Raw genomic sequence first — 26,482 nt, 5'->3', positions numbered from 1 at the left:
GTTAATGAGTAATCCATGGGTCACACTGGGGATCAGAATACATTAATATCTGAATGATGATGACAGTGTCGGAGCAGAAGTTGTGGAGACAGCCAGCCCAGTGGCCGGGTGGAGCTTCAGAGCCTCGAGTGCATTCATGAAGAAAAGTAAAAATCACGGGCCTGGCATGGTAGCCTAGTGGTTAAAGTGCTCGTCTTATTATGTGCCGGGATCCTGTGTGACAGCCGATTCCAATCCTGACGGCCCCACTTCCCATCCAGCTCCCTGCTTGTGGCCTGGGGAAGCAGTCAAGGCTGGCCCAAAGTTTGGGATGCTGCACCCGCTTGGGAAGAGGCTGGCTCTTCCTCCTGGAAGAGGCTCCTGGCTTCAGATTGGCACGGCTCCAGCATTGTGGCTGGAGTGAATCATGGACAGAAGATTTTTCTGTCTCTCCTTCTCTCTGTATATCTGACCTTCCAATAAAAATAAAATAAATCTCTAAAAAAAAAAAAATACTAAAAATCACTCTTGACACATCTTTATCAAGAAATTTGACAAACAGCAGCAAGTTAATCCCTCTAAAAGAAGGACATTGAAATGATAAAAGCTGAAGGATTAGGTGGAAAACCAAATTTGGTTTTTTGGAAACCATGGATTAAAGTTGAAAAACTGGGGCCAGTGTTGTGGTGCAGGAGATGAAGCCATTCCTTACAATACCAACACACACTCATCCGTGTTAGGGCACTGGCTTGAGTTTCCACGGGTCTGTTTCCAAGCCAGCTTGCTGCTGATGTGCCTGGGAAAGTAGCAGGTGAAGCCAAGTCCCCCACGTAGAAGACCCTGGGGGAGTTTCTGCTGCTGCCTGGTCTGGCTCAGTCTTGGCTCTTTGCAGGCATTTGGGGAGTGAGCCAATGAACGGAAAACTCTGTGGTTTCTCTCTCTCTCTCTCCCCCTCTCTCTCTTATTATGCTTTTTTTTTCTTTATTGATTACATTGTATTATGAGACATAGTTCTATAGGTACTGGGATTCCCCCACCCCTCCCCTAACCCTCCCCCTATGGTGGATTCCTCCACCTTGTTGTGTAACCACAGTTCAAGTTCAGTTGAGATTCCTTCATTGTAAGCATATACCAAGCATAGAGTCCAGCATCTTATTGTCCAGATAAGTTCAACGGCTTCTTGGGGAGACCTTCTCTGGTCTGAAGGTAGGGCCAAAAGAGTAAAATCCCAATCAATTAAAAGCCCCATCAGCAACAATATATAACGTTATGGAATTAATTGACATAGTGTTGAGTAAACAATATGTTAAAATTACATGTAAGTTCTTAACAACATCCTGTGACTATTTCAATGACATTTTCACAATTGAGGTGCAAAACAGTTTTAGGAGGGGTGTGCAGAGAAATCTTTCATACCTTGGTGAGGAGTACTTGTTCTTTGTGTTCTACCTAATAAGGTGTGTGTGAGTCTATGCTGACCAATCTTTCCTTATTGTTCTCTGCTTATCTATCCCAATTTGTGTGTGTATGTGAATGTGTGTGTGTGTGTGTGTGTTTGTGTGTGTGTGTGTGTGTGTGTTGGGGGGTGCTCTGGAGCAACCCTGATGGTCATTGCAGAGGGTGGGGACCCAGAGTTGGAACTATGTAAGGACCAGAGAAAGCTCCTCTCCCTTGTCCTGAAGGGAGTTTACTGTTCTTCTGATTCTGAGGACCATTCAGGGTTCCTGGCTGTTGTTCTGATGACCTTGGATCCTATGAGGAAGGATTTGGGCTTCTTCCATCCTGTGTAGTAGGTCCAAAAGGGGGGAGGGATGTCCTCTGAGTTCTCGGCCTCTGAAGGCATTCCAGTTCCCTGTGGTCTCTTTGGCAGTTGTGATGTAGTCCTTGGTGCCTGCACTGATAGTCCTTGGTGGGAATCCGGGAGTCTCTAGGGTTGGGATACAAGCCTCCTCCTGTCTCACTGCTCCACTCTGGGGCACCCCCTATTCTGTGCATGTGACCTCATGTTAATAGATTCCCCCTGTATGTCTTTGTAGTTTTTACTATTGTCTAATGCTGTTCTGAATCTATTGTCTATAAGTTACCTGTCATGTTCCTGATAGGTTACACTACCCGGCTTCCTCACACATTCAAAGGAGATGGAAGATTTCTCTGCACTCCCACCCCATATCTGAGTATCACAAGGTTTTGAAAGTATATTGGATATTACAATTATTCAAAACACATGGGTTGAGATCATATGTTACAGGTTCATCTGAGGAAGATTTACTGTCATTGAAAATCTTTAGGATTGTTTCATGTCCCCAAAGCACTGAGGGTTCAGCATGGAGCTATCTGAGCAGCAATCAAAGAACCAAAATCCCAGAGCTCCCTGGCCAGGCGGCCAGCAGGCAGAGCCTAGTGCCAAATGGCGCACTGGCCGCCCGGGGCAGCTCCCCATGTGGGCGTGGGAGCTGCTGTGTGGTTACCAGGCATGAAACGGCACGTCCCGGGGCCCCCCAGCCGCCATGCAGCGGCTGGAGGACCAGCCCCCCAGGCCCAAGTCCCGCCCCTTCCTGGTCTTGTCCCCAGCTCTAGCCCCATCCTGGGCGAGCAGTAGGACCGCCCCTTATTCTGCTTCTTAAGTAGGTGAAAGCAAACTAATATTAAAGTATTTAAAAAGAGAGATGGAAATGACACATCTTGGTGAGGATGTGGTAATGAAATTCTCCTTCTCCATGGGTTAGAATAAATCAGGCAACTCCTCTGGAAAATAATTTAGCAGTGTCAGCTAAAGCTGCTGCCGCCCCCTCCAGCTACTAGACATGCACCTGCCAGAAGTGGGAGACGTGTGTGCCAGAGACCACGGGACTGTTTATTGCAATACTCTTCCATATGATGGAAAAACGCAGTTCCATCAACAGGAGAAGAGGTAAATTGTAGTGCATCCACACAGGTGTGGAGAGGCTGACTCCTGTTTACAGATCCCATGGCTTTATTTAACGATGAGGTCAAGAAGCCATTTGTATTGAAGGTTTTTTTTTTTTAAGTGAGCAAGATTAATCTGTCAATCACTTGGTACTCTGAGGTGGTGAAGTAGAAGAGCTGCATTCTGGGATCTGGGGAGTTTCATATCAGGCGGCACAGGTGCCGACAGCTCCAAGTGAGTTTCCAAAGGAGCCAGGGGGCGTGGGCCCTTGTGTAAGTGAGCAGCTCTAGTTTACTACAAAGGAGGAAACACTCCATCAAAGGAAATTTCTGCATGCTGTCAAATGGGCTGCACGATCAGGGCAAGAAAAGGACAAATGAATAAATATATATATACAGTGTGTCTAGGAAATAGATATAATAAGGCTCATTAAGTAGAAGTCCGGTAGCCTTTTGCATGCACCTGGAATGCTTCCTGACACCTGCAGTCAAGGAGGGGAGCTGACCAGATGTTGACATTCCCCAGCAGCAACTTGACAGGTGCAGTAAGAGCTTTACTTGGCTTGTGGTTGTAGGGAACTCAAGTCCAAGATCAGGCAGTCCCATGGTTTTGCCTCTCACAAGGATAGTGGATGGCCCAGGGAAGACTGCAGGGGGAGCCAGGCAGCCAAGCCAGTGCCTGGAACCCACTCTGCGACAAGCACTACAGAGGGCCTTCAGCCCTCCCACGAGGCCCCACCCTCTAAGGGCTCCCCCAGGTCACCTTAGCATCACCCCCTGGTCCAAGCCTGTGCACATGGGGCCTGGGGACTGTGTGAGGTAAGAAGAGTGGAAAGGAAAGGCAGCAGTTGTTAGAACTGGAGCAGGAGGTGCTGATTCTTGTCCAGCATGGTCGTTTGGTGAGGTTTCACTGTTGCATCCTGATAATTTGTGTATTTTTTTTTTAAATGTGTGGGTATCTTATTTTAAAAAAAAAGTTTTAAAATTGTATAAAAATTTGTGAGAATATTCAGAGAAGTGTCCAGGTAGCCATTTGATCACCATGATGTAATGGTTCATCTCCAGTCTGTCCCCAAGGGCCTCTGTAAAGGTACGGGGTGGAGGGGAGGGGAGGATGGTGTGTGTGTGTGTGATAGACACACCTGTGTATGGTGTGTGAGTGAAATGGACATACCCGTGCCCCCACCACCTTCACTAATTATCTGCATCACTGCTCTTCCCCTGGCCCTGCTCTCCTCCACACACTGTCTGCTGACTGCCTAGCCCCTGACTGCATAACTAGGGAGTCAACTCAAGTGGCCCGGACCAGGCTGACACAATTGCCCCATCCCATGAGCTCTCTCTGTGGCACCACCTTTGCCTCTTCTCCCACATTGATTGGTAGATGAGGTGTCAGGCTTCTGACTTCAGATCTGCTCAGCTCTGGCCATTGTGGCCACTTGGGAATTGAACCAGCAGATGGAACATCTTTGCCTCTGTCTTTATGTTTTGTCTTTGATCTCTGTATCTGTCTCTCCTCTCTGTAAATCTGCCTTTCCAATAAAAATAAATAATCTTAAAAAAAAAAAAAGCAGAGTTACAGAGAGAGAGAAATCTTTCATGTGCTGGTTAACTTCCCAAATTCTTGGCTGGACCCAGGCTGGGCAAAAGACCAGAGGCTTCTTCCTGGTCGCTCATGTGGCTCAGGTGCCCAAACACATGGCCCACCCTTGTTGTTTTACCAAGTCATTAGCAGGAAGCCGAATTGAAAGTGGACAACCAGGGCATGCATTGGTGCCCATTTGGCATGTTAATGTCACAGGCCATACCTTAAAACACCATGACCTCCTCCCCCTGTTCTGCCCCTTCTTGCTGAGCCCCAGGAACAGCATTAGCTGGGGCTTCAAGGTTTCCTTAGCTCCCTGTGCACATCATGATCTCCCTAAGCCCCACCCCAGGGAGTGGGACTCCCTGACACCTTCCTGAATCCTTCCCCAGAAAAATAGGAGACCCCTCCAAATAATCTCATCCCCACAAGGCCCCAGCATCCCCCATAGCAAGCCAGGCCGTCACATCAGGTCTGGTTTTGCAGGTTGTCAGGTGGCTTGGTGTACCCTGCTAGAATGGGCAGCAGTGGGAACCAAAGGATAGTCAGGACTCTGTGCCTGCCACCCGGGCCGGTTATGCCCATGAACAGGGAGGCTTCTCTGAAAGCAGAAGTGAGGTTGAGGGGCTCATGTCTGTCTTACCTTAATGTGGTTTGAGCACGTGGCTGGCTGCCTACAAGGGCCTGGGCCTGTATCCACCCCAAATGGAGAGATCCATGGAGCAAGCACACATGAAGCTGTGGGCAGTGGTCTTTGCAGGGAGGGGCCTGGGGCTGCCTTAGGTGGAGCTCCAGGTCTGGGAGCTGGAGCTGCCTTTTGTCTCCTTGCAGGCTACGCTCCTGTCACTGGGATGTGCCACCCTGTTCGCAGCTGCACCCTGAACCACGAGGATGGCTTCTCTTCGGCCTTTGTGGTGGCCCATGAGACTGGCCACGTGTAAGTGGCCGGGAAGGCTTGGGGCTGGCCCAGGCCACCTCCTCTGGGGCCACCCCCTCCCACATCTCCCCTTCCCTATATGGCTTCTACTCCTCTGACTCTGAGGGACAAGGGCTGTGGGAAACAATGTTCTGATCCCCCAGATCCTTTCAGGGTGGGCCCCAGATCCACTTGTTCAAATCAAAGAAAGGAAACAACTGAGGGCCCAAAGGGTGCTTGGTGGACTCTGGCGGGAACAGCCTTGCACCATCACCCCCCTCATGGCAAGGGGGAAGGGTGGGCCCTGTACCCCGTGTCACACATGATCCTCTGAGCCTCAGAGTGGAGGCCGCAGGTACCTCTGCCTTTACCGTGCCCCTCCTTTGGGACAGGATTGCGGAGGGCACACTCTGCTGGATGCTGTCTGTCTGGAAAGGCCCTGGTGTTTAGAATCCTGGCAGCTGGGAAGTCAGTTCTACCTGGCTTAAGGCAGACCAGGCCAGCCAAGGTCAGGAGAGGTGAAAGGCGGTAGGTGGGTGCGGCCAGGTGGGAGTTCAGTTGGATCTGCTTGCTCCCTATGCAGGTTGGGCATGGAGCACGATGGGCAAGGCAACCGCTGCGGGGACGAGGTGCGGCTGGGCAGCATCATGGCGCCTCTGGTGCAGGCCGCCTTCCACCGCTTCCACTGGTCTCGCTGTAGCCAGCAGGAGCTCAGCCGCTACCTGCAGTGAGTACCACCCTGGGGTCCTCTCAGCCTAAGTTGTACTCTGGGAGGGGCAGCAAGCTTGCAGTGCACCTGAGTTCAGCCCTGCCTTTGGGTCTTGGTCCTAGGGCCAGGCAGCCGTCCTGATCTGTGCACAGGCCTGGGTCCTGGTAGCTAACTCCAAGGAAAAGTGATCCAGCTTGGAAAGTGAGGCAGCACAACTGAGGCTGGGCTGTGGGGGGTGGAGGGGTAGGCCCACTGCTGGCTGCTAGCCATACCAACATATCTCCCATAGCTCCTACGACTGTCTGCGGGATGACCCCTTCGCCCATGACTGGCCGGCGCTGCCCCAGCTGCCGGGGCTGCACTACTCCATGAATGAGCAGTGCCGTTTCGACTTTGGCCTGGGCTACATGATGTGCACGGCGGTGAGTGTGGGGGCCCACAATTCCCTGCAGCATCTCTCCAGCCCGGGAAGGAGGGCCCATGCAGCAGCCTGGCAGGCCTCTAGGGGAGGAGGTAGGTGTTAGGGGAGTGGCGGCCACTCAGCTGGCAGGTCCAGGCATGGAGCTAGCCAAGTGCAGGACACAGGGGGCAGGACACAGCAAAGGGCTGCGAGAAGCCTGCTGAAGGGCCTAATGTCAGCCTGCAGGACCAGGAAGACTTTCTGGAGGAAGGAATAAGGAGAGAAAGGGGAGGAATCTGAGGTGCAGAGGCCCAGAGAAGGCATGGCCCAGAGCAGGAACTGTTGTGCCCCCAGACTAAATGCAGAGATGGCAATCAACTCTGGCCTTTGTCACCCCAGTGCACTCGGAGTATGAGGGTCTGACTTAACATTGATCTCTACTGTGTGAAGAAAGTTATTGTCAAGTCCTCCCGTGTCCTGGGTAGGAGAGCAGAGGCTTGCTGCGGCTGGCCGGCCTAGGAACAAAGCAGGAGAGTTAACTCCTCCTGTGACTCAGCGATGCAGGAGTCCTGATGCTCTAGATGCTAGGAAGCTGTGGAAAGGCACCTGCTAGAAGAAAGGCTGCCAGGCCAGGGAGCAGAGAGGCCATGGAGGATGTGACTGTGGAGTGCAGGGGACAGAGGACAGAGCTAGGTCAGGGAGGCCTGTAGGAGCAGAGGGAGGGCTTCGGGAAGTACAGTCCTGCCAGGGGTGAGGTGGGAGGAGGGGAGCAGGGAGAGGCAGCAGATACCCCAGCTCTTCCAAGCTGCCTAATCCAGAGAGGGATGCCCACCCAAGCCTTCCTGTTCCATAAGGAGATGCCCAGGCAGGGCAGAGAGGCAGAGCTTTTGGAGCCTGCCACCCACCCAGGCCTGTCACAGGCCAGTGCTGTGGGGATGTCTGAAGCTATGGGCCCCGTGGGGTCCCAGGTCGCCTGCAGAGGGATGTGGCCTAGCCGGTGGCTTGTGCTCTCTTCCAGTTCCGGACTTTAGACCCCTGCAAGCAGCTGTGGTGCAGCCACCCCGATAACCCCTACTTCTGCAAGACCAAGAAGGGCCCCCCCTTAGATGGGACGATGTGCGCTCCCGGCAAGGTAAGTCAGGCAGAGGACAGGCCCGTGAGCCGCTGATTGCCCAGTGCCTGCTGGGGGCCAGGAGCTTTCTCTGTGTGACTCCAGCGAGAGCAAGCCTGGTTCTCAGATCCCCTCATTGTGCACCAAACCCCCAGGGAGTCCTCCACCCCATGAAGCCATGTGGGCCTGGCTGCCTCTGTCACCCTTGCATACTGCCAGGAACTGTGGCTATTGGGTCTCCCAGCCCGCTGCAGCCTCAGCCTCTCTGTCCCCCACATTTGAGCATTTGTTCCTTGTCACACAGATCTGTCCCTTGAAATCACTGCATGACCACCTCAGGCCCATTGGCCAGCTTTTGATGTCTTCCTTGTTAGTCCAGCCAAAACTCCAGACTAATTTTCTCATTGGTTCAAGTGAAAACACACACTTGTTCCTGGGCCAATCACTTGCACATCACTTGCACCTGGGCCAGTCATTCCACATAGAGTTATTGCATATGCAGATGAATGTAAGTCAAGACCTTGGATTAGGAGGGCTCAAGCCTGCTGTCTAGCAGGGGGCACTGTGGAGTACATGCCAGTGTATGAACTGCAACATCAGGCCTGAATGGTCCCCGCTCAGTTCCCCAAGACCTGTGGCTCTTGATGCAGATCTTTCGTCTGGGACTGGGCCAGCTTCCTAATTGTAGCCTCTGGTAGAACTTTCAGAGACAGTGTCCCATGCCCAGCCCTGAAGACTTTGGTTTGGAGAAGGGCTTGAGACTTTTTTTCTTTCGTTTTAAATTATGATAAAATTCATATAACACAAAACCCACCATTTTAAGCCCTTTAAAGGGCACTGTTCATATGCACTTAGTACGTTCACAGTATTGTGAGATCATCACCACTATCTGATATTGGAGCTTTCTCATCATTCCCAAAGGAAAATCTGTGGATCAACCACCTCTTGCCTGCCTCTCCCTGCCAGTCTGCTTTCTGTCTCCGTAGAGACAGAATCGTTTATGTGAAATTTTATATCTGTGGGGTCATGCAATGGGTAAACTCTTACATCTGGCTTACCACATCTAGTATGTATATGTGTGTATATATATATTTTTTTTAATTTATTTATTTATTTATTTTTAATCTAAAGATTTGTTTATCTTTTATTGGAAAGTTGTCGCTGTCCCGCAGCGATGGACTTGGTGCATGGAGCCAATAATAACACGCATGGACTCTGACTGATGGTCAAAAGTTTATTAGTGGCATCAGACTTTATACACTGAGGGTCATATGGGATAAGGGAGGAAGTATTGAGCTTATCAACAAAACCCATCAACTGTTTCTATACTTTTGTTTGGAACTCCTTTTGTTTTGTATATTCCACCAAGTGTTCTCATTCACATCTGTCCACTCAACTCATATAAATGATATCCAATCAGTTATACAAAAGGTATCCATTCGGTTGTTATCATACAAATATTATCCAATCAATTGTAATCCTGTGCTCGCTGACCTTCCAGGGTCATAATGTCCTTCTACAGAAAGTTGTGCATACATGGAGGAACAGAGACAGAGGGGGGAGATCTTCCATCCACTGGTTCACTCCCCAAGTGGCCACAATGGCCAGAACTGAGTCAGTCTGAAACCAGAAACCAGGAGCTTCTTTTAGGTCTCCAACACAGGTGCAAGATCCCAAGGCTTTGGGCTGTCCTCAACTGTTTTCCCAGGCCACAAGCAGGGAGCTGGATAGGAAGCAGGGCTGCCAGGATTAGAACTGGCACCCATATGGGATCCCAGCATGTGCAAGGTGAGACCTTAAGCCACAGGAGCTACCGTGCTGGGCTTAAACAGGCTCATTTTTAACAAGCAGGCTTCTGGCTCTGGAGGTGGGGATAAAGTGGTCAAACTTGTCCTTTGGTAACAAAGTGACACCCCTGAAAGGACCAGGAAGCCCCTGCTGGAGGCAGAGCCTCATGGCCCAAACATCTTGTCAGGCTCCCACCTGTCAATGTGGGCATGCTGGGGCATGGGGGACAGTCAGATTCCAACAGTGGAACACATTCAAACCAGAGCAAGAGGCTTTCCTGCCTGCACCTGCTTGCCTAACAAGAAAAGGCAAGGAGAGAAGGCACAGGGAAGGTCGGGCCGGGCTGAGAGAAGAGCAAGGACCTGGGCTGCACCCCACCCAGCAGGGCCTCAGGGTCCCTGGGACTCTCAGCAGCAGCCAGCAGCACACAGCTCAGACCTTGGACACCACTGGGCTGCCTTCTCCCAGCCAAGGGGTCATGAGTATGCCCGCCTGTCTTGATCTCTGGTGTTCCATTCCACTTGTGCCTACTCAACATTTTGTTTTGTTTTTAATTCTCCACTGGAGCAAAAATCTGCATGCACACAGGCAACCTGGAGAGAAGTGAAAAACATCCACAAATGAGCTGTCTCCCTCCCCCGCCCTTAACTGGGGCAGCTTGCTCCTGTCTGCTCTGCTGCAGCAAGGGGCTGGGAGGATGGCAGGGCTGGGGTGGGGGGTGGGAGTGGGGTGTCATCCATGCCCTTGAGGTTCAGAGCCACGGACTCTGGTGGGATGCAGCAAGAGGGGTTCAGAGTGAATGAAAGGCAAGGGCTGGGTGCTCAGCCAGAGAGGGAGACTCCTGTGGACTGCCTGGTGCCCTGCAGCAGGAGGGAAGTAGCCTAGGGAGCCAGCCCCAGGCGGCTCCTCGTTCTGTTAGTCCCTATTCCTCATGTGGGCTCCATGTGCGCTGGGGCCACCTGACTTTGCAGCACCCCCGGTGGAAGCCTATCTGGTGAATAGTGAATCTGTAGGCATTTAAACCCTGACTATTTGAAGCATTTTAACACCTAACCACGTGAGAGAGCCAGACATGAAGCTGCTGGTTTAAGGCAACACTCCACAAATGCTCAGTCACCCAGCACCCGAAGCATGCTGGGTGGGGAGGGGGCGACTTCCCGTCTGCTTTGTTTGCCTTCTTCCTGCAGCAGACACGCAATGCCTCTTTGCAGGTGGCTGAGGGTCTGCTGAGCCTCATGGGTGTCCCGTGTGGCTATACTAGGCTCTCTGTGCCTGCTGGAACTGGGGGTGGTCACAGTGTGATCTCCCCTTATTCTTGGGATCCTTAGGGCCTGGGGACTGTGCCCCAGATCTATTGCTGGGAGGACCCACCCATTCTGTCGGTGAGGGGCTCTGCTCCTGTTACCATCACGGCAGGAACCAGACTTCCCTTCCTGCACAGGAACACAGCACTCCCTCCCCTGTGCCAGCCCCCTGGCCTTTCAGCCCCACTAAGTGCCCCCACTAGAGGGGACAGCAGCCAGCATTTCTGTGTGTGCTTTCTCTGTCCTTCCTGGCCGAATGAGAATAGCTTTAGTGAGAAGAGAGGGGATGACAATGGTCCAGCACAGACGTGACCAGGATTCCTGGTGGCCTGGAGCCAGCCTGCTGGACCTCTTTGGTTTTCTTATTTTTTTTTAATTGTTACTTTACTGTAGTATTTATTATGAAGTTGAGGCGGTTGCAGATCCATGTGGGCCTCTGATTAAGATGGAGAGGATTGTGGAGTTGGGTAGGGTGGGAGTAGGAAGGTGAGTGTGACAAATGTTTCCATGGGGGTGTGGGATATGATAGCTCCTTGCTGTCAGACCATCTCAGTCAGCTTAAGAGTCCCAGTGAAGGAAAAAATGTTCCAAGAGTGTTACTCGAGTGGTCTTGATTGTTCTGAAAAGATATCAGATTTGATACACCAGAGGTGAGAAATTCTAAGGACTGTTGGCTGTCCTGAGCGTCTCAGTATGCTTGCTGTAACACCTGGCATGGTGTGTTGTTCAGCTTGCCCTTCTTCCCACCCTTTGGTGGGGTGTCCTAGTCTTTTTGCTCAGAGGAGCAAACTGTCTTGTCTCTTGAATACATCTAGGTATGTTCTCTATCCTTGCATGAGAGTCAACACTGAGGTGGCTCAGTCCTATAACATGGGCTGCACGGTCAGATCACATGATTTTCCCTGAGGTCAGGGATTGATCAAGCACAATGGTCTAGTTGGGAAACCCCTTAAGAGTCCCCACTTAAGAGGTTCTAAGCTAGAGCCCATGAGCTCTGGCTGGTGCAGGGGGCCCAGCATGCCCCCTGTGTTAACCCATACACATGCTAGCAGGTGGCCAGGCCTGGTCTCAGCCCAACTCTTCACAATGACCTGGTGAGTGTGGTGGTCTAGTAAGGAGATTCTCTCTCTCTCTGTTTTCATTTGTTTGTTTGTTTGTTTTTAAGATTTATTTATTTTTATTGCCAAGTCAGATATACAAAGAGGAGGAGAGAAAGAGAGGAAGATCTTTCATCTGAAGATTCACTCCCCAAGTGGCCATAATGGCCAGAGCTGACCTGATCTGAAGCCAGGAGCTTCTTCTAGGTCTCCCACATGGGTTCAGGATCCCAAGGCTTTGGGCTGTCCTCAAGTGCTTTCCCAGGCCACAAGCAGGGAGCTGGATAGGAAGTAGGGCTGCTGGCATTAGAACCGGTGTCCATATGGGATCCTGGCACATTCAAGGCGAGGACTTTAGCTGCTAGGCCACCACACCAGGCCCAAGGAGATTCTTAAGAACCACCACCATGCCTGCCCCCAGTCCCGGCTCTCATGTTTACAGGTAGGTGCTATAGCATAGCTGGTATAATTCCAAGGGACTCCCCCCGCCCCAGCAGGCTCAGCCCCGAGCCCTGGCTGTCTCATGTGCCATTGGGTGTTGCAGCCTAGCTGAGGCGACCCTTAAGAACCCCCACTCCAAGCTCTGACTTTTGTGTACATGCATAGATGCTATAGCCCTAACCTGACCTGTGCTGTCCTCAGCCCTGGCTCTTGTGTATACCAGCAGGTACTGTGACCTAGCCGGGCAACTCTGAAGAACCCCCACCAGGCCCACTGGGCTTGTTAGTCCAGCTGGAGGCCAGGGGAAAATCCAGAGAGGAACAGCCTGTGCAGTGGGCTCTGTTTGGGTTCAGGACAGGCCTGATAGCAGTTCAGCAGGCTGTAGGGGTGAGGGGTGAGGGGTCATGGCAGAAACCTGTGCACAGATGGGCAGGTAAAGAAGGACCTGCTGGTGGGTCAGGAGGGAGATGGGACACATCCTCTCACAAGCAGCTCTGATGGCAAGAGCTTTCCAGGTAGGCATGATGATGCACTGGACAGGGGCATGGCTCTCTTTGAGGGCTCAGCCAGTTCCATCAGAGCTCTGGAGCTGGGCTGGCCAACCTCTGCCATCCATATATGTGGGAGACCTGGATGGGGCTCCTGGCTCCTGACTTTGGCCTGGGTCAGCTCCAGGTGTTGGGAAGTCAAGCAGTGGATGGGTTTCTCATCTCTATGTCTCTTTCTCCCCTCCCCATAACTCTGTCATTGTGCCTTTCAAATAAATAAAACACATCTGTTTTGAAAAAGGAAAAATAAGTCTGTCTTCAAAATTTGACTTTTAACAACAAATCTCATTTTGGATCAAACCAAGAGCAATCGTTGTACTTCATGAAGGTGACAGGCAAGATTTGGAACAGCCAATGGGTAAAGGGGCAGATGAGCGAGTTGGCCAGGCATTTCACCTTCCTTCTAAGTTGACGTGAAATGTTGACAGCATCTGAGACAACGTGAAACTCCTAAAGTAAGAATGTTGACAGCTTCAGCTTGTGAAGTGTCGCTCATCGTAAGAGCCTTTGAAAGCTGAGCTCTGACCAAGAAGACAGGACACACCCTATGAACCCTGTCAGGGAAAGGTGGCCTGTGTCCACCCTTTAGGTGACAGCACCAATGGCTTACTTAAATGATTGGTTCTAAGGAAGGGAAAAAGAGCTGCCTTCAACATGTTACACAGGGCTGGCAAGCTGCTGTGTGAAGGCCACTTCCATCTCACCAGAAGTGACCTCATGCGAAGGCAGCCACAGACAAAGAACACTCAGTGATTCTCGGGATATTCACGGAGCTCTACCGACTCTCAGAGCAAATACGTTTATCACACCAAAGAGAAGCCAGGGACCCATCAGCGGTCACTCCAGCCATCATGCCCAGATGGCCACTTATCTGCTTCCTCTGCAGATTTCCTTTCTCTATAGATTTTCCTACTCTGATGTTGAAAAAAATTTTTTTGTTGTTTATTTGAAAGTCAAAGTTAAACTACACACACACACACAGAGATCTTCCATCCACTAGTTCATTTCCCAAATCACTGGAGCTGGGAGCCAGGAGCTTTATTTAAAGGGTCTCCCACGTGGGTGGGAGGCATTCATACACTTGGGACATCATCTGATGTTTTTCAAGCATATTACAAGGAAGCTGGATCATTAGTGGAGCAGCCAGATCTTGAACTGGTGCCCATAAAGGAAGCAAGTGTTAGAGGAGACAGCATTGCCTACTACACCATGATGCCAGCCCTGCTTTGCTTAACTTTTTTTTTTAAGGTTTACTTATTTTTATTGGAAAGGCAGATCCACAGAGAGAAAGAGAGGAAGATCCTTCGTCCATTGATTCACTCCCCAAATGGCTGCAATGGCCAGAGTGGAGTCAATTCAAAGCCAGGAGTGAGGGGCTTCCTCCAGATCTCCCAAGTGGGTGCAGGGTCCCAAGGCTTTGGGCCATCCTGAGACCAGAGGTAGGGAGCTTCATAGGAAGTGGAGCAGCTGGGACACGAACTTGTGCCCATGGAGGGCTGGAGCTTGCAAGAGGAGAATTAGTCAATTGAACCCTCACACCTGCCCCTGCTTTGTTTATTTACTCTGTTATCAGTGAGTTGTAAGTTAGGGTTGTATTTTACTACTAAGTTGTAAGTTAGAGTTGTAAGTGCCCTTTATTTTTAATGCTTTCCTTTAGTTTTAAGTCGTTTTTTTCTTTTTAGCAGATTCAATATAGTTTGTAGATCTAATTCTAACAATGTAACATTCCCTTTCTTCCTCTCTCTCCCTTGTTTGGTTTGTTTTGTTTTTGAGATTAACATTACAGCAAAAAGGCATAATACTTTACCAGACAAGTTTAACCAATAAAAAGCAGAGACCCTCCTTTGGTGGGACTTTGTAAATGGGTTAAGCAACGTCTCTGGAATCATGAGCTGGATGCGCTGTTGTCACTCCCCAAATGGGCATGTGGGTAACCTTGTTCTTACAGACACTGTGAGGGGCATGCTGTGATCAGGAGGGCAGAGCCAGAGCTGGAGGGAGGCCAGCACGAGGCACCTCCTGCCTGAGCCCTTCCCCTTGGCCTTGGGAGACGGAGGGACATGAGTGCCCAGCCAGTAGCCAGACCTGACCTTGAGTGTGGGAATACCTTTCCTCATGTGCCCCTGGTGCTTTGGCACAGGGCAGGTGGCCCAGGCCTCACAGTGGGGTGGGCTGTGCGAGTAGTTTGTGTGATTCAGGTCAAGGGCATGGCTTTTTGTCTGTTCTGCAGCATTGCTTTAAGGGACACTGCATCTGGCTGACACCTGACATTCTCAAACGGGATGGCAACTGGGGCGCCTGGACCCCATTCGGCTCTTGCTCACGCACCTGCGGCACAGGTGTGAAGTTCAGGACCCGCCAGTGTGACAACCCACCGTAAGTTGGCCCCAGTGTCTCCTCAGCGATAGCTGCAGTCCCCCACAAATCCTCGCAGGCCAGATTTACCCTGCAGGCCAGAGCAGAAGGGCAGGTCAGGTCCTGCCACCCACACAGCCTGGAAACCTGCGTTCCTGACCTGTCAGCCATCAACCCACCGTGTCCTAGGGCATGGAGGGGAGCAGGTGCACAGCTGTGGAGGACACTGGGATGGAGAGGAGGCTCTCTCAGTGCCTGGGAGACAGGGTTGGGACCTGCTACCCCAGAGTTGCCTGACAGGGAGAGAGCTTGTGGGGCTACCCTTAACCAGCCTCACCCCCGCAGGCAGACCCCTCTCCCAATCCATGTCCTTCCCCCACCCACAGCCAGCTCTTCATTCCTACCCTGCCATGATCGCCTGAGAGCATCCCCTACCTAATCCCTTCCCTTGGCCCAGCCAGTGCAGTGTGTGCCCTTAGAGAGTGGACTGTGGGTGAAGCCAGCATCATGGCTAAATCTCTATTACACCAGCACTTCCACCTGCTCATGGGCCTCATGCTGGAGGCTCTGTGGTTATGGCTGTGTGAACACAGGAGGGTTGCTTTCTCTTATTCTGTTCCTGCTTTCTTTTTCCCTCCTTTTTCCCCCCTCTCTCTTTCATTTTATTTCACTTGTCTAGTGTTTTCAAGACTTCGGTTTATCTGAAAATACTAAAATTCTGGAATTTCACAGGAAATAGCATAAAACAAAGTTGTGACTTCCAAGCTGAGCGCCATCAGTGCAGCTCTAGACTCAGCTCTAGAGGGCATGCATGTTCAGCCAAGCTACACCCCCTGCAGCAGATCGCCCTGTCCACCCACTTGGGCCGTTTGACCATCTGTGATCAGGCTCTGTGCTGGCCATGGGGAGCCTGAGGCATCAGCCTTCAGGGTTCCTGGATCAGAGGTTCAACCAGCGAGCTCTTCATCACAATGCCAGAATTCTGGAGCCAACTCACTTTAGGAAGAGAAAAAGTCCACATAGCATATGGCTTGCAGGGTTCAAGTCCAAGATGGCACTACCCCATTGGTTTGGCCTCTGGCGCAGGCAGCAGGTGGCAGTGGAGGTGGGAGGAAGCAGAGGCTGGTCTCTGTGAGAACCAGAGGCTTGGCCTCAAGGATGGGAAGCCTTCCCACTGAGCCCTGCTCCTAAAAGGTGAGGTTTCCACCTTCTGAATCTACAACCTCAGATTTGAATTCCTATCTGAGTCTGGGGACCAAATCATATCCAGACCACAGCAGAAGTCAAGTTCATCTTAGCCTTACAGGATCTGAGGGCCAGAGCTCAGCAGTGGTCAGCTTTCCCCCAGAGTACCTTGCGTGGGGCCAGCTCCCAAGCTTGTCCACGGAACCCTCTCTGCCCATGCTCACTCCTTCCTGTCTGGAGGCCCCAAGCTACTACCCTGGATAGGAGCTGAGGCAGGAAGGAGGCCCTTGCATTCTCACAAACTCTTAAGGACATTTTAAAATTTAGTTATTATTTATAAGAGATGAATAGGGAGAGATCTCCCATCTGCTGGTTCACTCCCAGATGCCCACAATAGCCAAGGCTGGGCCAGGCTGCAGGCATAGGCTGGGACCACCATCTGGGACCTCCCTGTTCCACAAATGGCACCCCAAGTGCTGGCTACCCGGTGGCTCCCAGCGACAGGACTTGTATTTTTTTCCCCTCCAGCCCAGCCAATGGTGGTCGCACCTGCTCAGGCCTTGCCTACGACTTCCAGCTCTGCAACCCTCAGGACTGCCCAGACACCCTGGCCGACTTCCGCGAGGAACAGTGCCGACAGTGGGACCTGTACTTTGAGCATGGTGATGGCCAGCACCACTGGCTACCCCACGAGCACCGGGATGGTGAGACCAGGGACAGCAGGGGCTCAGCATCTGGGCTGGTGAAAGTCCAACTGGGGCCTGCACCCTTCTATACTTCAGGACCCACGGGGCCTGCTGCTGGGGGTGGGTGGGTGGGACTTAGGTTTCAAACAAGGTAGCAATCCCAGGCAAGCCAGAGCAAGGCCAGAGAGGCCAAGCAGGACTGAAGTCCGCCGTCGCCACCTGGTGGGCAGGACTGGAGGTGCAGGACTGGGCCGGCCGGGAATGAAAAGCTGGTTCAGCAGGGATCCCTGGGATGGGACACAGGTGTTGCTTAGGAAAACACACCCTAAGGCGTCTGTGGCTTCACAGGACAGAAAAGCCTGGGAGCTGCAGCCGTGACATGTCTTATGCAGCCATCACTGGTTGCAGGGCTGCACCAGTGCAGAGACCCATTGGGGACAGAGGCACTGCATTTGCACACCCTGTGTGCCTTCTGCTGCTAGCAGGCACCACTGGAACAGAGGTTCTTGTCTTCCAGTAACAGAGAAGTCAGACGTGAGCAGAAGTAGTGAGGTGTAGTGGGGTAGGACATCCGTCAGCACTGGTGGGCCCTGCTCAGGGTGGATCTGAGAGGCAGACAGGGAGTGAGAGCAGCCACTCAGACCACGGAGAGCAAGGTCACAGCTTGATGGAGCATGTGGACCTGACGGGCCAGGCAGCCAGGCTGGCAGCTCAGGAAGGCACCAAGCTCACAGGGAGCACTGGGGCTGCAGCTTAGCTGTGAACAGAGATGCAGATTTTGCTGCCAGGGTTCCTGACAGGGTCCCCTTAGTGTGGGTGCTGTAAGCCAGCAGGCACAGGAACCCTCCTTCCCAGCTCCCGGCTAATGCCATGCCACCTCCCTCCAGCCAAGGAACGTTGTCACCTCTACTGCGAGTCCAAGGAGACCGGGGAGGTGGTGTCCATGAAGCGCATGGTGCACGACGGCACACGCTGCTCCTACAAGGACGCCTTCAGCCTTTGCGTGCGCGGGGACTGCAGGGTGAGTACCCTGCGGTCAGGGTGGGCTGGCCTCAGGGAGTTGAGCTCAAGGCCATGACTGGGAGTGTGCATTTGCCTGAGCACCCGGGTGTCCAGCCAGGCTCAACCTGCACCAGGGCAGGGCTGTGTACAGGAGCACAGTGGGAGGCAGTGGGGTTGGCTGGATACAGGGGTAAGGAAGAGCCTGGGCTAGGTTCTGTGTCTGGAGAACCTGGGCCACGGTCTCTACCCCCAGCCCTCAAAAAAACTGCAAAACTAAGCAGGCACCCTTTTGGGATCCTTTAAATAATACTTTAGAAAAGGTAGGAGGCTGTATTGTGGGATGCCAAGCCCTGGCCTGGCTGAGGGCTGGGGAAACTGGCTGGATGTACGTGGGTCAGGTGAGTCAGATAAAGACAGTGTTGGGCTATATACTTAAGAGGGGTTGCTTTGCATGGGGGAAGTGTGTTCATGAGAAGAATGTTAAGATGTCTAAACGGCAAAGTGCAGGCCAAGGGACACACACACACACACACACACACTCAGTGCAGGCCCCCAGTAGGGGGCGCCGTTAGCAGTAGAAGCAGCTGTCCATGGTTCTGAACCTGGGTGTGCTAATTCACCATCTCATGGGCATGACTGCAACCTCACCTCTGATCCGGACAACAGAAGCAGAGGAGGTCAAATGTCCTAATACCCTCTTGGGAACCTAACACGGGTGAACACCAGGTAGCTGTTGGGGGATCATCTAAACCCAATGGCTTTAAACAGGGCCTGTGGCATCTGCAGATTATATTTCTGTGCTGTCCCCCACAAAGATGTACCATGAAAGTCATAATACAGGAAGCAGAATGCATCAGGAAGGTCGTGTGAGAAGGTTACCATGATCCCCGGCAGGTCACAGAAAGATGGAGAGAGAAGAGGTGTGCCGACCTGCCCCAGGTGTGGCGCACACACGGCAGTGGCTTGGTGAAGCAGGCATGAGCAAGGCCGACAGGGTCCATGCTTTGGTGAATTCAGAACGCATCAGCGCATGCAGGTTGTAAAACCTCTGTACAGTAGGGAGGGGCTGATGGACAGGACTGTATCACAGACAGAAAAGCCAGACCTCGTTAGCTCCCGACTGCCCCCAACCCTACCCCCAGGGGATAGTCACCCGCTAGCACTGCAACATCTTCCACCCGAGTTATTCTCTGCACCATCAGCCCTTTCAGAGTTAAAGGAAGAGCTGGTAGGCTAACAGCATCATTTACCCTTCACAGCCTCATCTGCCTGGTGTTCCTGCCTACCTGAGTGAGGCCAGCTGCATGATGCTGAGTGTTGAATGGCACCTGCATCATCAGGGGCTTTTCCAAGGATGAGATGTTGTCCCTGGGAACCCTGAGAGGGCTGCATTGTCTGGCAAGAGCAACGCCAGTAATTGCCTTACCTGTTGCCAGACAATATCCCTCCAAACTTCCGGGAAAAGGGATGCCAGGCCGCTGCTGCTGCAGCTTGCCGGCTCTGCTGGACCCAGAGCTTGGCTGTTCTCTGTCCCTTGTGACCCACTCTGTGCCTCTCAGCAGGAAACCCCAGAACCACTGTGGCTTCTCATAGCATGCTGTACTTCCCTTCCCTCCTCTTCCCCATCTTCTTGCAGCCTGTCCAGTTGCCTGGTAGGACCCTTGTTAGAAAGAGCTCACAATTCCAGGCATAATTCATAAGCCAGACTCTGTGTGCACACCAGGATGCACCATCTTGACAGCTGCCAAGAATTCTACCCAAACACGAGTTCCCAAGATCTGCAGGGTAATGTCTGGGGCCAGGTCCTAGCCAGCCAGCTACCCTGTGCTTAGAGAGCAACATCAGGTCCATTGCTGTTACAAACAGTGTTTAGGGAGCACACTGTGGGGGTGCACAGACAGGGGTGATGCCTGTGCTCCCAGGCTGGGCCCACCATGCTGCCTCCTTTTGGTAGATGGGTTTTTCTCTAGAACCATCCATGTGAACACAAGCGTGCTCCTTGTACGGAATGCTTTTACCCTGCTCACTTCCAAAAGTGAATGAAAAAGCTGAAAACCAAAGATTGCGAACTTGAGCCCCTACAGAGGAGCTGCTCTTAGCTTTGTCAGGGTCTAGAGCCCCCCTGCCCGCCGTGGTCCTGGTAAGACCAGCACCAGAACACACAGTGCCAGGAGGAAGAGTTTCTCCTAATTGGTGCAGGAAGATTGCTAAGGGAGAATTAGCACCGAGCTTCCTGGCAGCCAAGAGGAAGGGGGGAATCTGTGATGCCATCAAGCACTCTGAGGGTGGTCAGTGGGCACAGACTAGCCCCAAAGAGGGATTTTCCTTGTTGAGCCTCGCAGTGGACACTGCTAGGACCATGGAAAATCAAATCACTTCAGTATGCTGTTGCCTCCCCCAGGTGGCCTGGAGCAGAGCATCGCCTTTCCTCTGGACAGAATAATTCTAGTGCAGGTGTGGCGGTGTTGAGTGGACTGGCCAGGGAGTGGACCTTAGGGTAGGAGCCTCTGAAGCCAGGCCTATGCTGCACAGTGCCAGAGCAAGGGTGTCCCCTGAAGGCCTGCTGTGTCCTAACCCTTGGACCTCTGGGCCTGCAAGGGGGCATCATTCAGGTCACACTCCCGGAAGACGGCTAGCAGGCTTTGTCTTCCTCCTGAAACCAGAGCCTGATTTTCCCCCCTGATAGTGGGCAAAGGGGTAACTGGTGCCAGGTCACAGGCAGGTGCCAGGGCGAGGAGAGGGTGTGCAGATTACTCACAGCCTGCTTCCCCTGCAGAAGGTGGGCTGTGATGGGGTGATCGGCTCCAGCAAGCAGGAGGACAAGTGTGGTGTGTGTGGAGGAGACAACACCCGGTGCAAGGTGGTTAAGGGCACGTTCACACGCTCCCCCAAGAGGCACGGTGAGTCCTGCCCCTGGGTTAGTCCTGTCCTGGCAGAGGTGGGGGAGTGGGGAGCAGAGGGAGAGGGCCCCAGGTGACAGGGCAGAGAACAGACCTTAGGAAGCTGTACTGGAGTTCTGCCTTGCAGCAGGCTCCTCCCCAGCTGGCTTTCAGCAGCACTTCCCTGGGCTGCTAGGTGATCTGGAAGCATGGAAGGTCTGACTTCTCTGGCGCCTTGGGTGGGGCTAGGTGCTACGGGTCCCTCGCCAGGGGAGACAGGCTCTGGGGTGGGTTTCTGTCTTTGTCTCTTGCATTGTTGTCACCACTATCCAGACTTGGGCACCATGTGAGTGAAGAGGTTTATTTGGATGTGACCTGGGTTCCTACCGGGCCTAGACCACATGAGATGGAGAGGGTGGTACTGAGTGGTAGAGGACCCCCAGGCCCTGACCTGACTGACTTCCACCAGGTCCCTGTAGGTCCCACTACTTCCTAACTACCACCACCACCAGCAGCAGCACACAGGGCCCTTCCAGATGTGCTCAAACCACACTCATGCCTGGGGCTGTGCCTCCACCAGGCCTCAGCTCTTTGCACAGGCCAGCAGCTACCAACTGCATCCCTCTGGGCCTCCGTCAGCCCACCTCTGAAATGGGGAGAAGCCACTTTAGTTGACCTCTTTGAGAATAAAGCAATAGAGTGACCGCGTGGACCTCATCCTGTACCCGATGCTGGTCCAGGTCCTAAAGACAGGGGCTGGGGGCTGGCCTTAGTACAGCCCTACCAGAGGTTGGATGTCTGATGACACGTGCAGAGCAAGTGGCTGAGAATTACACAGGTCACGTGGAGTACCCAGAGCCTCCCTCCTAAACATGGCAGCTCTGAATCCCTGCCTGGAGGAATGCAGCCTGGACTCCCCACTGTGTTTCCAGTGGAATAGGCCAGTGGGGTGTCTGGGTCTGAAGACAAGCAGAGGGGCTGGAGCCACTCTCCCTTTGGCCCCTCTCCTGGTGGGTGGTCAGAGCCCACAGTGGGTGGGTGGGGCTTGCCGACTTCTCACTGGGCCTTGTCCTCCTGCACTTGCACCAAGGCTACATCAAGATGTTTGAGATCCCTGCGGGAGCCAGGCACCTGCTCATCCAGGAGGCAGACGCCACCAGCCACCACCTGGGTGAGTCTCGGGTTCTAGACAGCTCAGCCTGTGGAGGAAGCAAAGTGTGGGGACCAGCTGAGTGGTGCATCACAGACCCAGGCAGCCCTGCTCACCTGCTGGCCCAGAATTCCTGGAGCCTCTGCCTTCAATGAGGCCAGGATCTGGGACCTGAGTGCCAAGGCGCGAAGGCATGGAGAGCTCCTCATGGCACACACAGCAGTCCCAGGGCGCCGAGGCCAGCCTGGGGAGAGCTTCCATGCTCTACTCTGGTTGTCACCCGTTTCCTTTTAAATTCCGAAGATTCTGGCTGACAGCGGGCTTCCTGGCACTATGGACAGCATGGCTGTTTCAACAACGGCTTTAACAACCTCCCCCATGCCAATCCTGCCTGTGAGCTGGTGTACTCCACCTCAGTGGGGCCTCCTCCCTCAACCCCCAACCAAGTGTTAGTCCCTCTCTTATCCCTACTGCCCTGGGCCAGGGTCTTCCAAACTGTGGCCTTGAATCAATCCCCCCCCCCCACACACACACCCCAAAGTAAAACAAGCACTCTGCTCACTGTTAACCCTCATTTTGTTGTGATTTAAACAACTTTCTATCATTACCCAAAAAGCAAAACTTGTATCACTTACCTTAGAAGGCAAAGGCCAGAATCAGTTTTCCAGCAAGAAGGCTGCCTGCCCACACCCAGGCTCCTCCCCCGTGTCTAGGGTCGAGGCCACCCTACTGATGGGGAGAAAAGGAAGGACTGGGGCCAGGACCACTAATGTGAGCCCAGGACAGGGCCTCAGCCCGTTGGTGTGACCTAGAGAGCAGGAGGCCTAGACCACCAGTGATTTTCTCGCAAAAAGCCGGACACCAGCACCCCACATGACCATCTTTCACACCGCGGGTCACAGGGCCTTCCTGACTGCCAGTCGGGCAGTGTGTGTGTGCCCAGTAGCTTCCATGGCCTTGTCCTTCAGGTGGACCTCCTGCATGGCTGTAACCACAGCCTCTGACTGGGGCCTTTTTCTTTCCAGCTGGCTGACTGTTCACCCCCATGGCAAGAGACCCTAGACCCTGGCAGGCCACTGCTCTCTTGTCCAGCAGGTGCCCTGTGCCTGGTGGAGATGGCTCCATGATCCTTAGACGCCAACTTAGTGCTCCAAAGAGGTTGTGGGGATGCGGCTGACCAGTGCAGCCTGAGCCACCCAGGCCAGGGGAGGACATGAGGAGAGTGCTGAACTGGACAGAAGCACATGTGTGCAGATGGGAGGACTCACACAGGGGATCTTCCAGTCTCCTTGGAAGGGCTGGGCTCAGCCAGGAACAGGCCCCAGCAGACCCAGCTGTGAGGACAGGTGCTCTGTTCCCCCCATCCCACCTGCCCCACCCCCCAGCCATGCTGCAAGCTGAAGGTATGTGCTGGAGGTTCAGGGGGTCTGTCTGTCATTCTCAGCTGTCAAGAACCTGGAGACGGGCAAGTTCATCTTAAATGAAGAAAACCATGTGGATCCCAATTCCAAAACCTTCATCGCCATGGGTGTGGAGTGGGAGTACAGGGATGAGGACGGCCGAGAGACACTGCAGACCATGGGCCCCCTACGTGGTACCATCACTGTGCTGGTGAGTCAGTCCCAGGCATGGATGCCACAGGGCCTGGGGTCCTGCCTGAGTGACCTCAGGGTCTCCCATCTGAGGGCTCAGCTTGCCATCCAGTAACATTAACTGCTGGCTTCCATTGGGCGTGTCCCCAAATGCCTTCACCTGTTGGGCCCCCACTGGAAACCTGACCCACATCACATGGACTTTGTCTCCAAGCCAAACCCAGCCCAGATCTCCTGGACCTCTGGCTACAGGCTGCTCCTGACTGTGGGGAGAGCAGAGGGGGCTGGATTTTTCAAACCATTGTTAAAAATTGGACTGCAATTAATTGTGAAGCACATATGTTTTGCCACAGAACTCACACATTACGGGAAATGGATGTATGAGATTCCAGTGCTCCAGGCATGGCCCTGCACCTGGGGAGCAGGTGTCAGGGTGGGTCAGGAGTGCATCCCTTCCACTCACTTGTGACCCCCACCCTAGGCCCCTGTAAATGCCTCCCTCCATCAGTGCTCTCTGTGTGTATGATATGCAGATTTGCAAATTTAAAAAAAAAATCACCTCTAGCCCACAGGTGAAAATCTTTAGGCTACTGACAGGCACTGCCGGGTGGGTTGGAAACACCTGCTGCTCAATGTACTGTCAAGGGTTCCCATACTGTAGTCAGTGTCCTCCTGGCAGTCTGTTTGGGATCCTAGGGTTTCACATGCTTATGCATTCCCATGTTGAGCCATTGCTGAAGCCTGTACAGGCTCACCAATGCCCATGCTAGAGGTGGCACTAGTGATGGTACTGCAGGGTGCTTGTCAATGGGACATGTGAAGCAAGGTGACATTTACTGGATGTCTGACAAAAGCATCTGGATCAGAGACTCAGAGGACCCTAGTCTTGGGCCCATATTCCTGCCCTGTACTCCATGGAGCACGGGCAGCCAGCCAGCCAGACGCACTCACAGAAGGTCCTGCGGGGCATGGGTGACACAGGTGATCCCCGAGGGAGACGCCCGGATCTCGCTGACATACAAGTACATGATCCATGAGGACTCGCTCAACGTGGATGACAACAATGTGCTGGAAGACAACTCCGTGGGCTACGAGTGGGCCCTGAAGAAGTGGTCCCCATGCTCCAAGCCCTGTGGCGGAGGTGAGCCATGAAGGTGACCCACAGGGGGAACCAGGGAGACCTTGCTGGGTACTCCCAGAGTGGCCAGCACCCTCTACCTGCCCACCATGTGCCCAGGGTAAGGAGATAGGCCCCAGGGGCACGGAGAATCAGACCTGACATGAACTTCTCCTTGGGGGGATGAGGCCTTAGCCTGAGCTTGGAGGAGCAGTTGGATGGACATCAGGGCAGACACAACCTGAAGGGTACATGTCTGACCTGGCGGGAGGATGAGGGGGGCATGGCTTGGATGGGTGTCCCCCACCAGCATCTGCAGGACACACTCAGGTGGGGCCCAGGAGGTCCCGCCTTTCACCTCCACCATTCATTTAGAAAAGCCCCTCAGAACTTCCTGGGGCAGGGCTGGGTATGCAGGTGTGCCACCTGGCCACGACCCCAGCATTCCTACTTGGCTGGGAAGAGGTCCAGTCACACAGGGAGCCCTGAGCTCGGCTGGCCAGCCACTGCTGGGGGCTAGGTACAGGGCACACCTGCCTCGGTGCCACAGCTGGAGGACAAGGAGGCGCTCACAAGGGATGGGGGTCCTACTTCCCTACACAGGCAGACGTAAGGGCATCCCCACTACAGAGTCCCCCATCTGGCCCCTGCACCTACCCCAACCCATCACATTGGGGCTGCCTTCCCAATCTGCCTGCCGCCCCTGTGTTTCCAGCTACCCTTGGTCCTAGCACCATCCTCCCAGCTGGCCCTGTATGCCCACCCTGCACCCTGAAGTGACCCACTACAGGGACAGAGCTGAGCATGACTCTCACGGCCCCCTGTGGTCTCAGCATAAAGAGCCAACTTCCTTTCCTGGTGTCAGAGGGCACTTCCACAACCAGTGCCAGCCCTGCCCCTGGGCCATCTCTGACCTACCTAGACCACAGGCCCTGGGGTCCCACCCTTCCTGCTGCAGGGTCTGGTGGACTGGAAACTTGGGGATGCCCCATGCCTCTGCCCACAAAATGCCCACAACAACTGATATACCCACCCCGGGAGTAGTTCTGGGAGCTGCGATGGGAGGGAGAGGCACAGACTTTTTCCTGCCAGGTCAGGGGCCCTGGCAAAAACATGGGAGAGGGGCCTGACTGGCCTTAACTGGCAAAAAATTAGCAAGGGGCCCCAGGGGAGTGTCCAGGCACCTTGCGTCTCTCAGTCTTGCGGGAGTATCATCCTGTCCCACAGCCGCCCTAGCACCTGCACATTCTCCCTGGGGCAGATTCTGCCAGTGGAGCTCACTCCTTGGTGCCTGCTGCCTCAGGCCTTGGATTGCCCTCCACCAAAACCCCATAAAGTTGTCTGTCTTCAGGGTCGCAGTTCACCAAATATGGCTGCCGCCGGAGGCTGGACCACAAGATGGTGCACCGGGGTTTCTGCCACGCCGTTGTGAAGCCCAAGCCCATCCGCAGGGCCTGCAACCAGCAAGAGTGCTCCCAGCCTGTGTGAGTGCCCACAGCAGCCCGGAAGGTGTCCCCAGCACTGTCCAGTCTTCATGAAGAGAGGGGCCAGAGGTCACTGGGTTTACCACCATTTCTCCCCTCATTTACACACACACATACACAGCAGAGGTGGGGTGGGATTTAGAGCTCCAAGTTTTGATCACCTGACACTTCCAAGGCATTCCACAGGCTCTTTGGGGTCTTGGAGGCTGCAGATCAGCGGGAGTGTGTGTCCCAGCATCAGACCTGC

The 26,482-nt window shown here is 53.5% G+C and overlaps 1 protein-coding gene and 1 pseudogene across 2 annotated transcripts in view; both read left to right on the top strand.

The window, feature by feature from the left end:
- The window catches only part of LOC121166446, a 1,182,205-nt pseudogene that overhangs the window by 1,010,195 nt on the left and 145,528 nt on the right, over positions 1-26,482 (top strand).
- Positions 1-26,482, top strand: part of LOC121166429 (A disintegrin and metalloproteinase with thrombospondin motifs 2) — a 180,670-nt gene that overhangs the window by 143,288 nt on the left and 10,900 nt on the right. For both annotated transcript variants that reach the window (XM_040995526.1, XM_040995525.1), the window contains exons 7-18: positions 5,303-5,408; positions 5,971-6,114; positions 6,386-6,518; positions 7,515-7,628; positions 15,016-15,161; positions 16,854-17,029; positions 17,899-18,032; positions 20,790-20,913; positions 21,983-22,063; positions 23,487-23,653; positions 24,616-24,775; positions 26,103-26,235. In XM_040995526.1, the coding sequence (XP_040851460.1) occupies positions 5,303-5,408; positions 5,971-6,114; positions 6,386-6,518; positions 7,515-7,628; positions 15,016-15,161; positions 16,854-17,029; positions 17,899-18,032; positions 20,790-20,913; positions 21,983-22,063; positions 23,487-23,653; positions 24,616-24,775; positions 26,103-26,235 (1,618 nt within the window). The remainder of the gene's footprint in view (positions 1-5,302; positions 5,409-5,970; positions 6,115-6,385; positions 6,519-7,514; positions 7,629-15,015; positions 15,162-16,853; positions 17,030-17,898; positions 18,033-20,789; positions 20,914-21,982; positions 22,064-23,486; positions 23,654-24,615; positions 24,776-26,102; positions 26,236-26,482) is intronic.

Source organism: Ochotona curzoniae, unplaced genomic scaffold, assembly GCF_017591425.1.
Source record: "Ochotona curzoniae isolate NIBS_2020 unplaced genomic scaffold, NIBS_Ocur_1.0 patch14, whole genome shotgun sequence".
Lineage (NCBI taxonomy): Eukaryota > Metazoa > Chordata > Mammalia > Lagomorpha > Ochotonidae > Ochotona > Ochotona curzoniae.
Note: the sequence above shows the minus strand (reverse complement) of the source record. Positions and strands in the feature narration are given on the sequence as shown.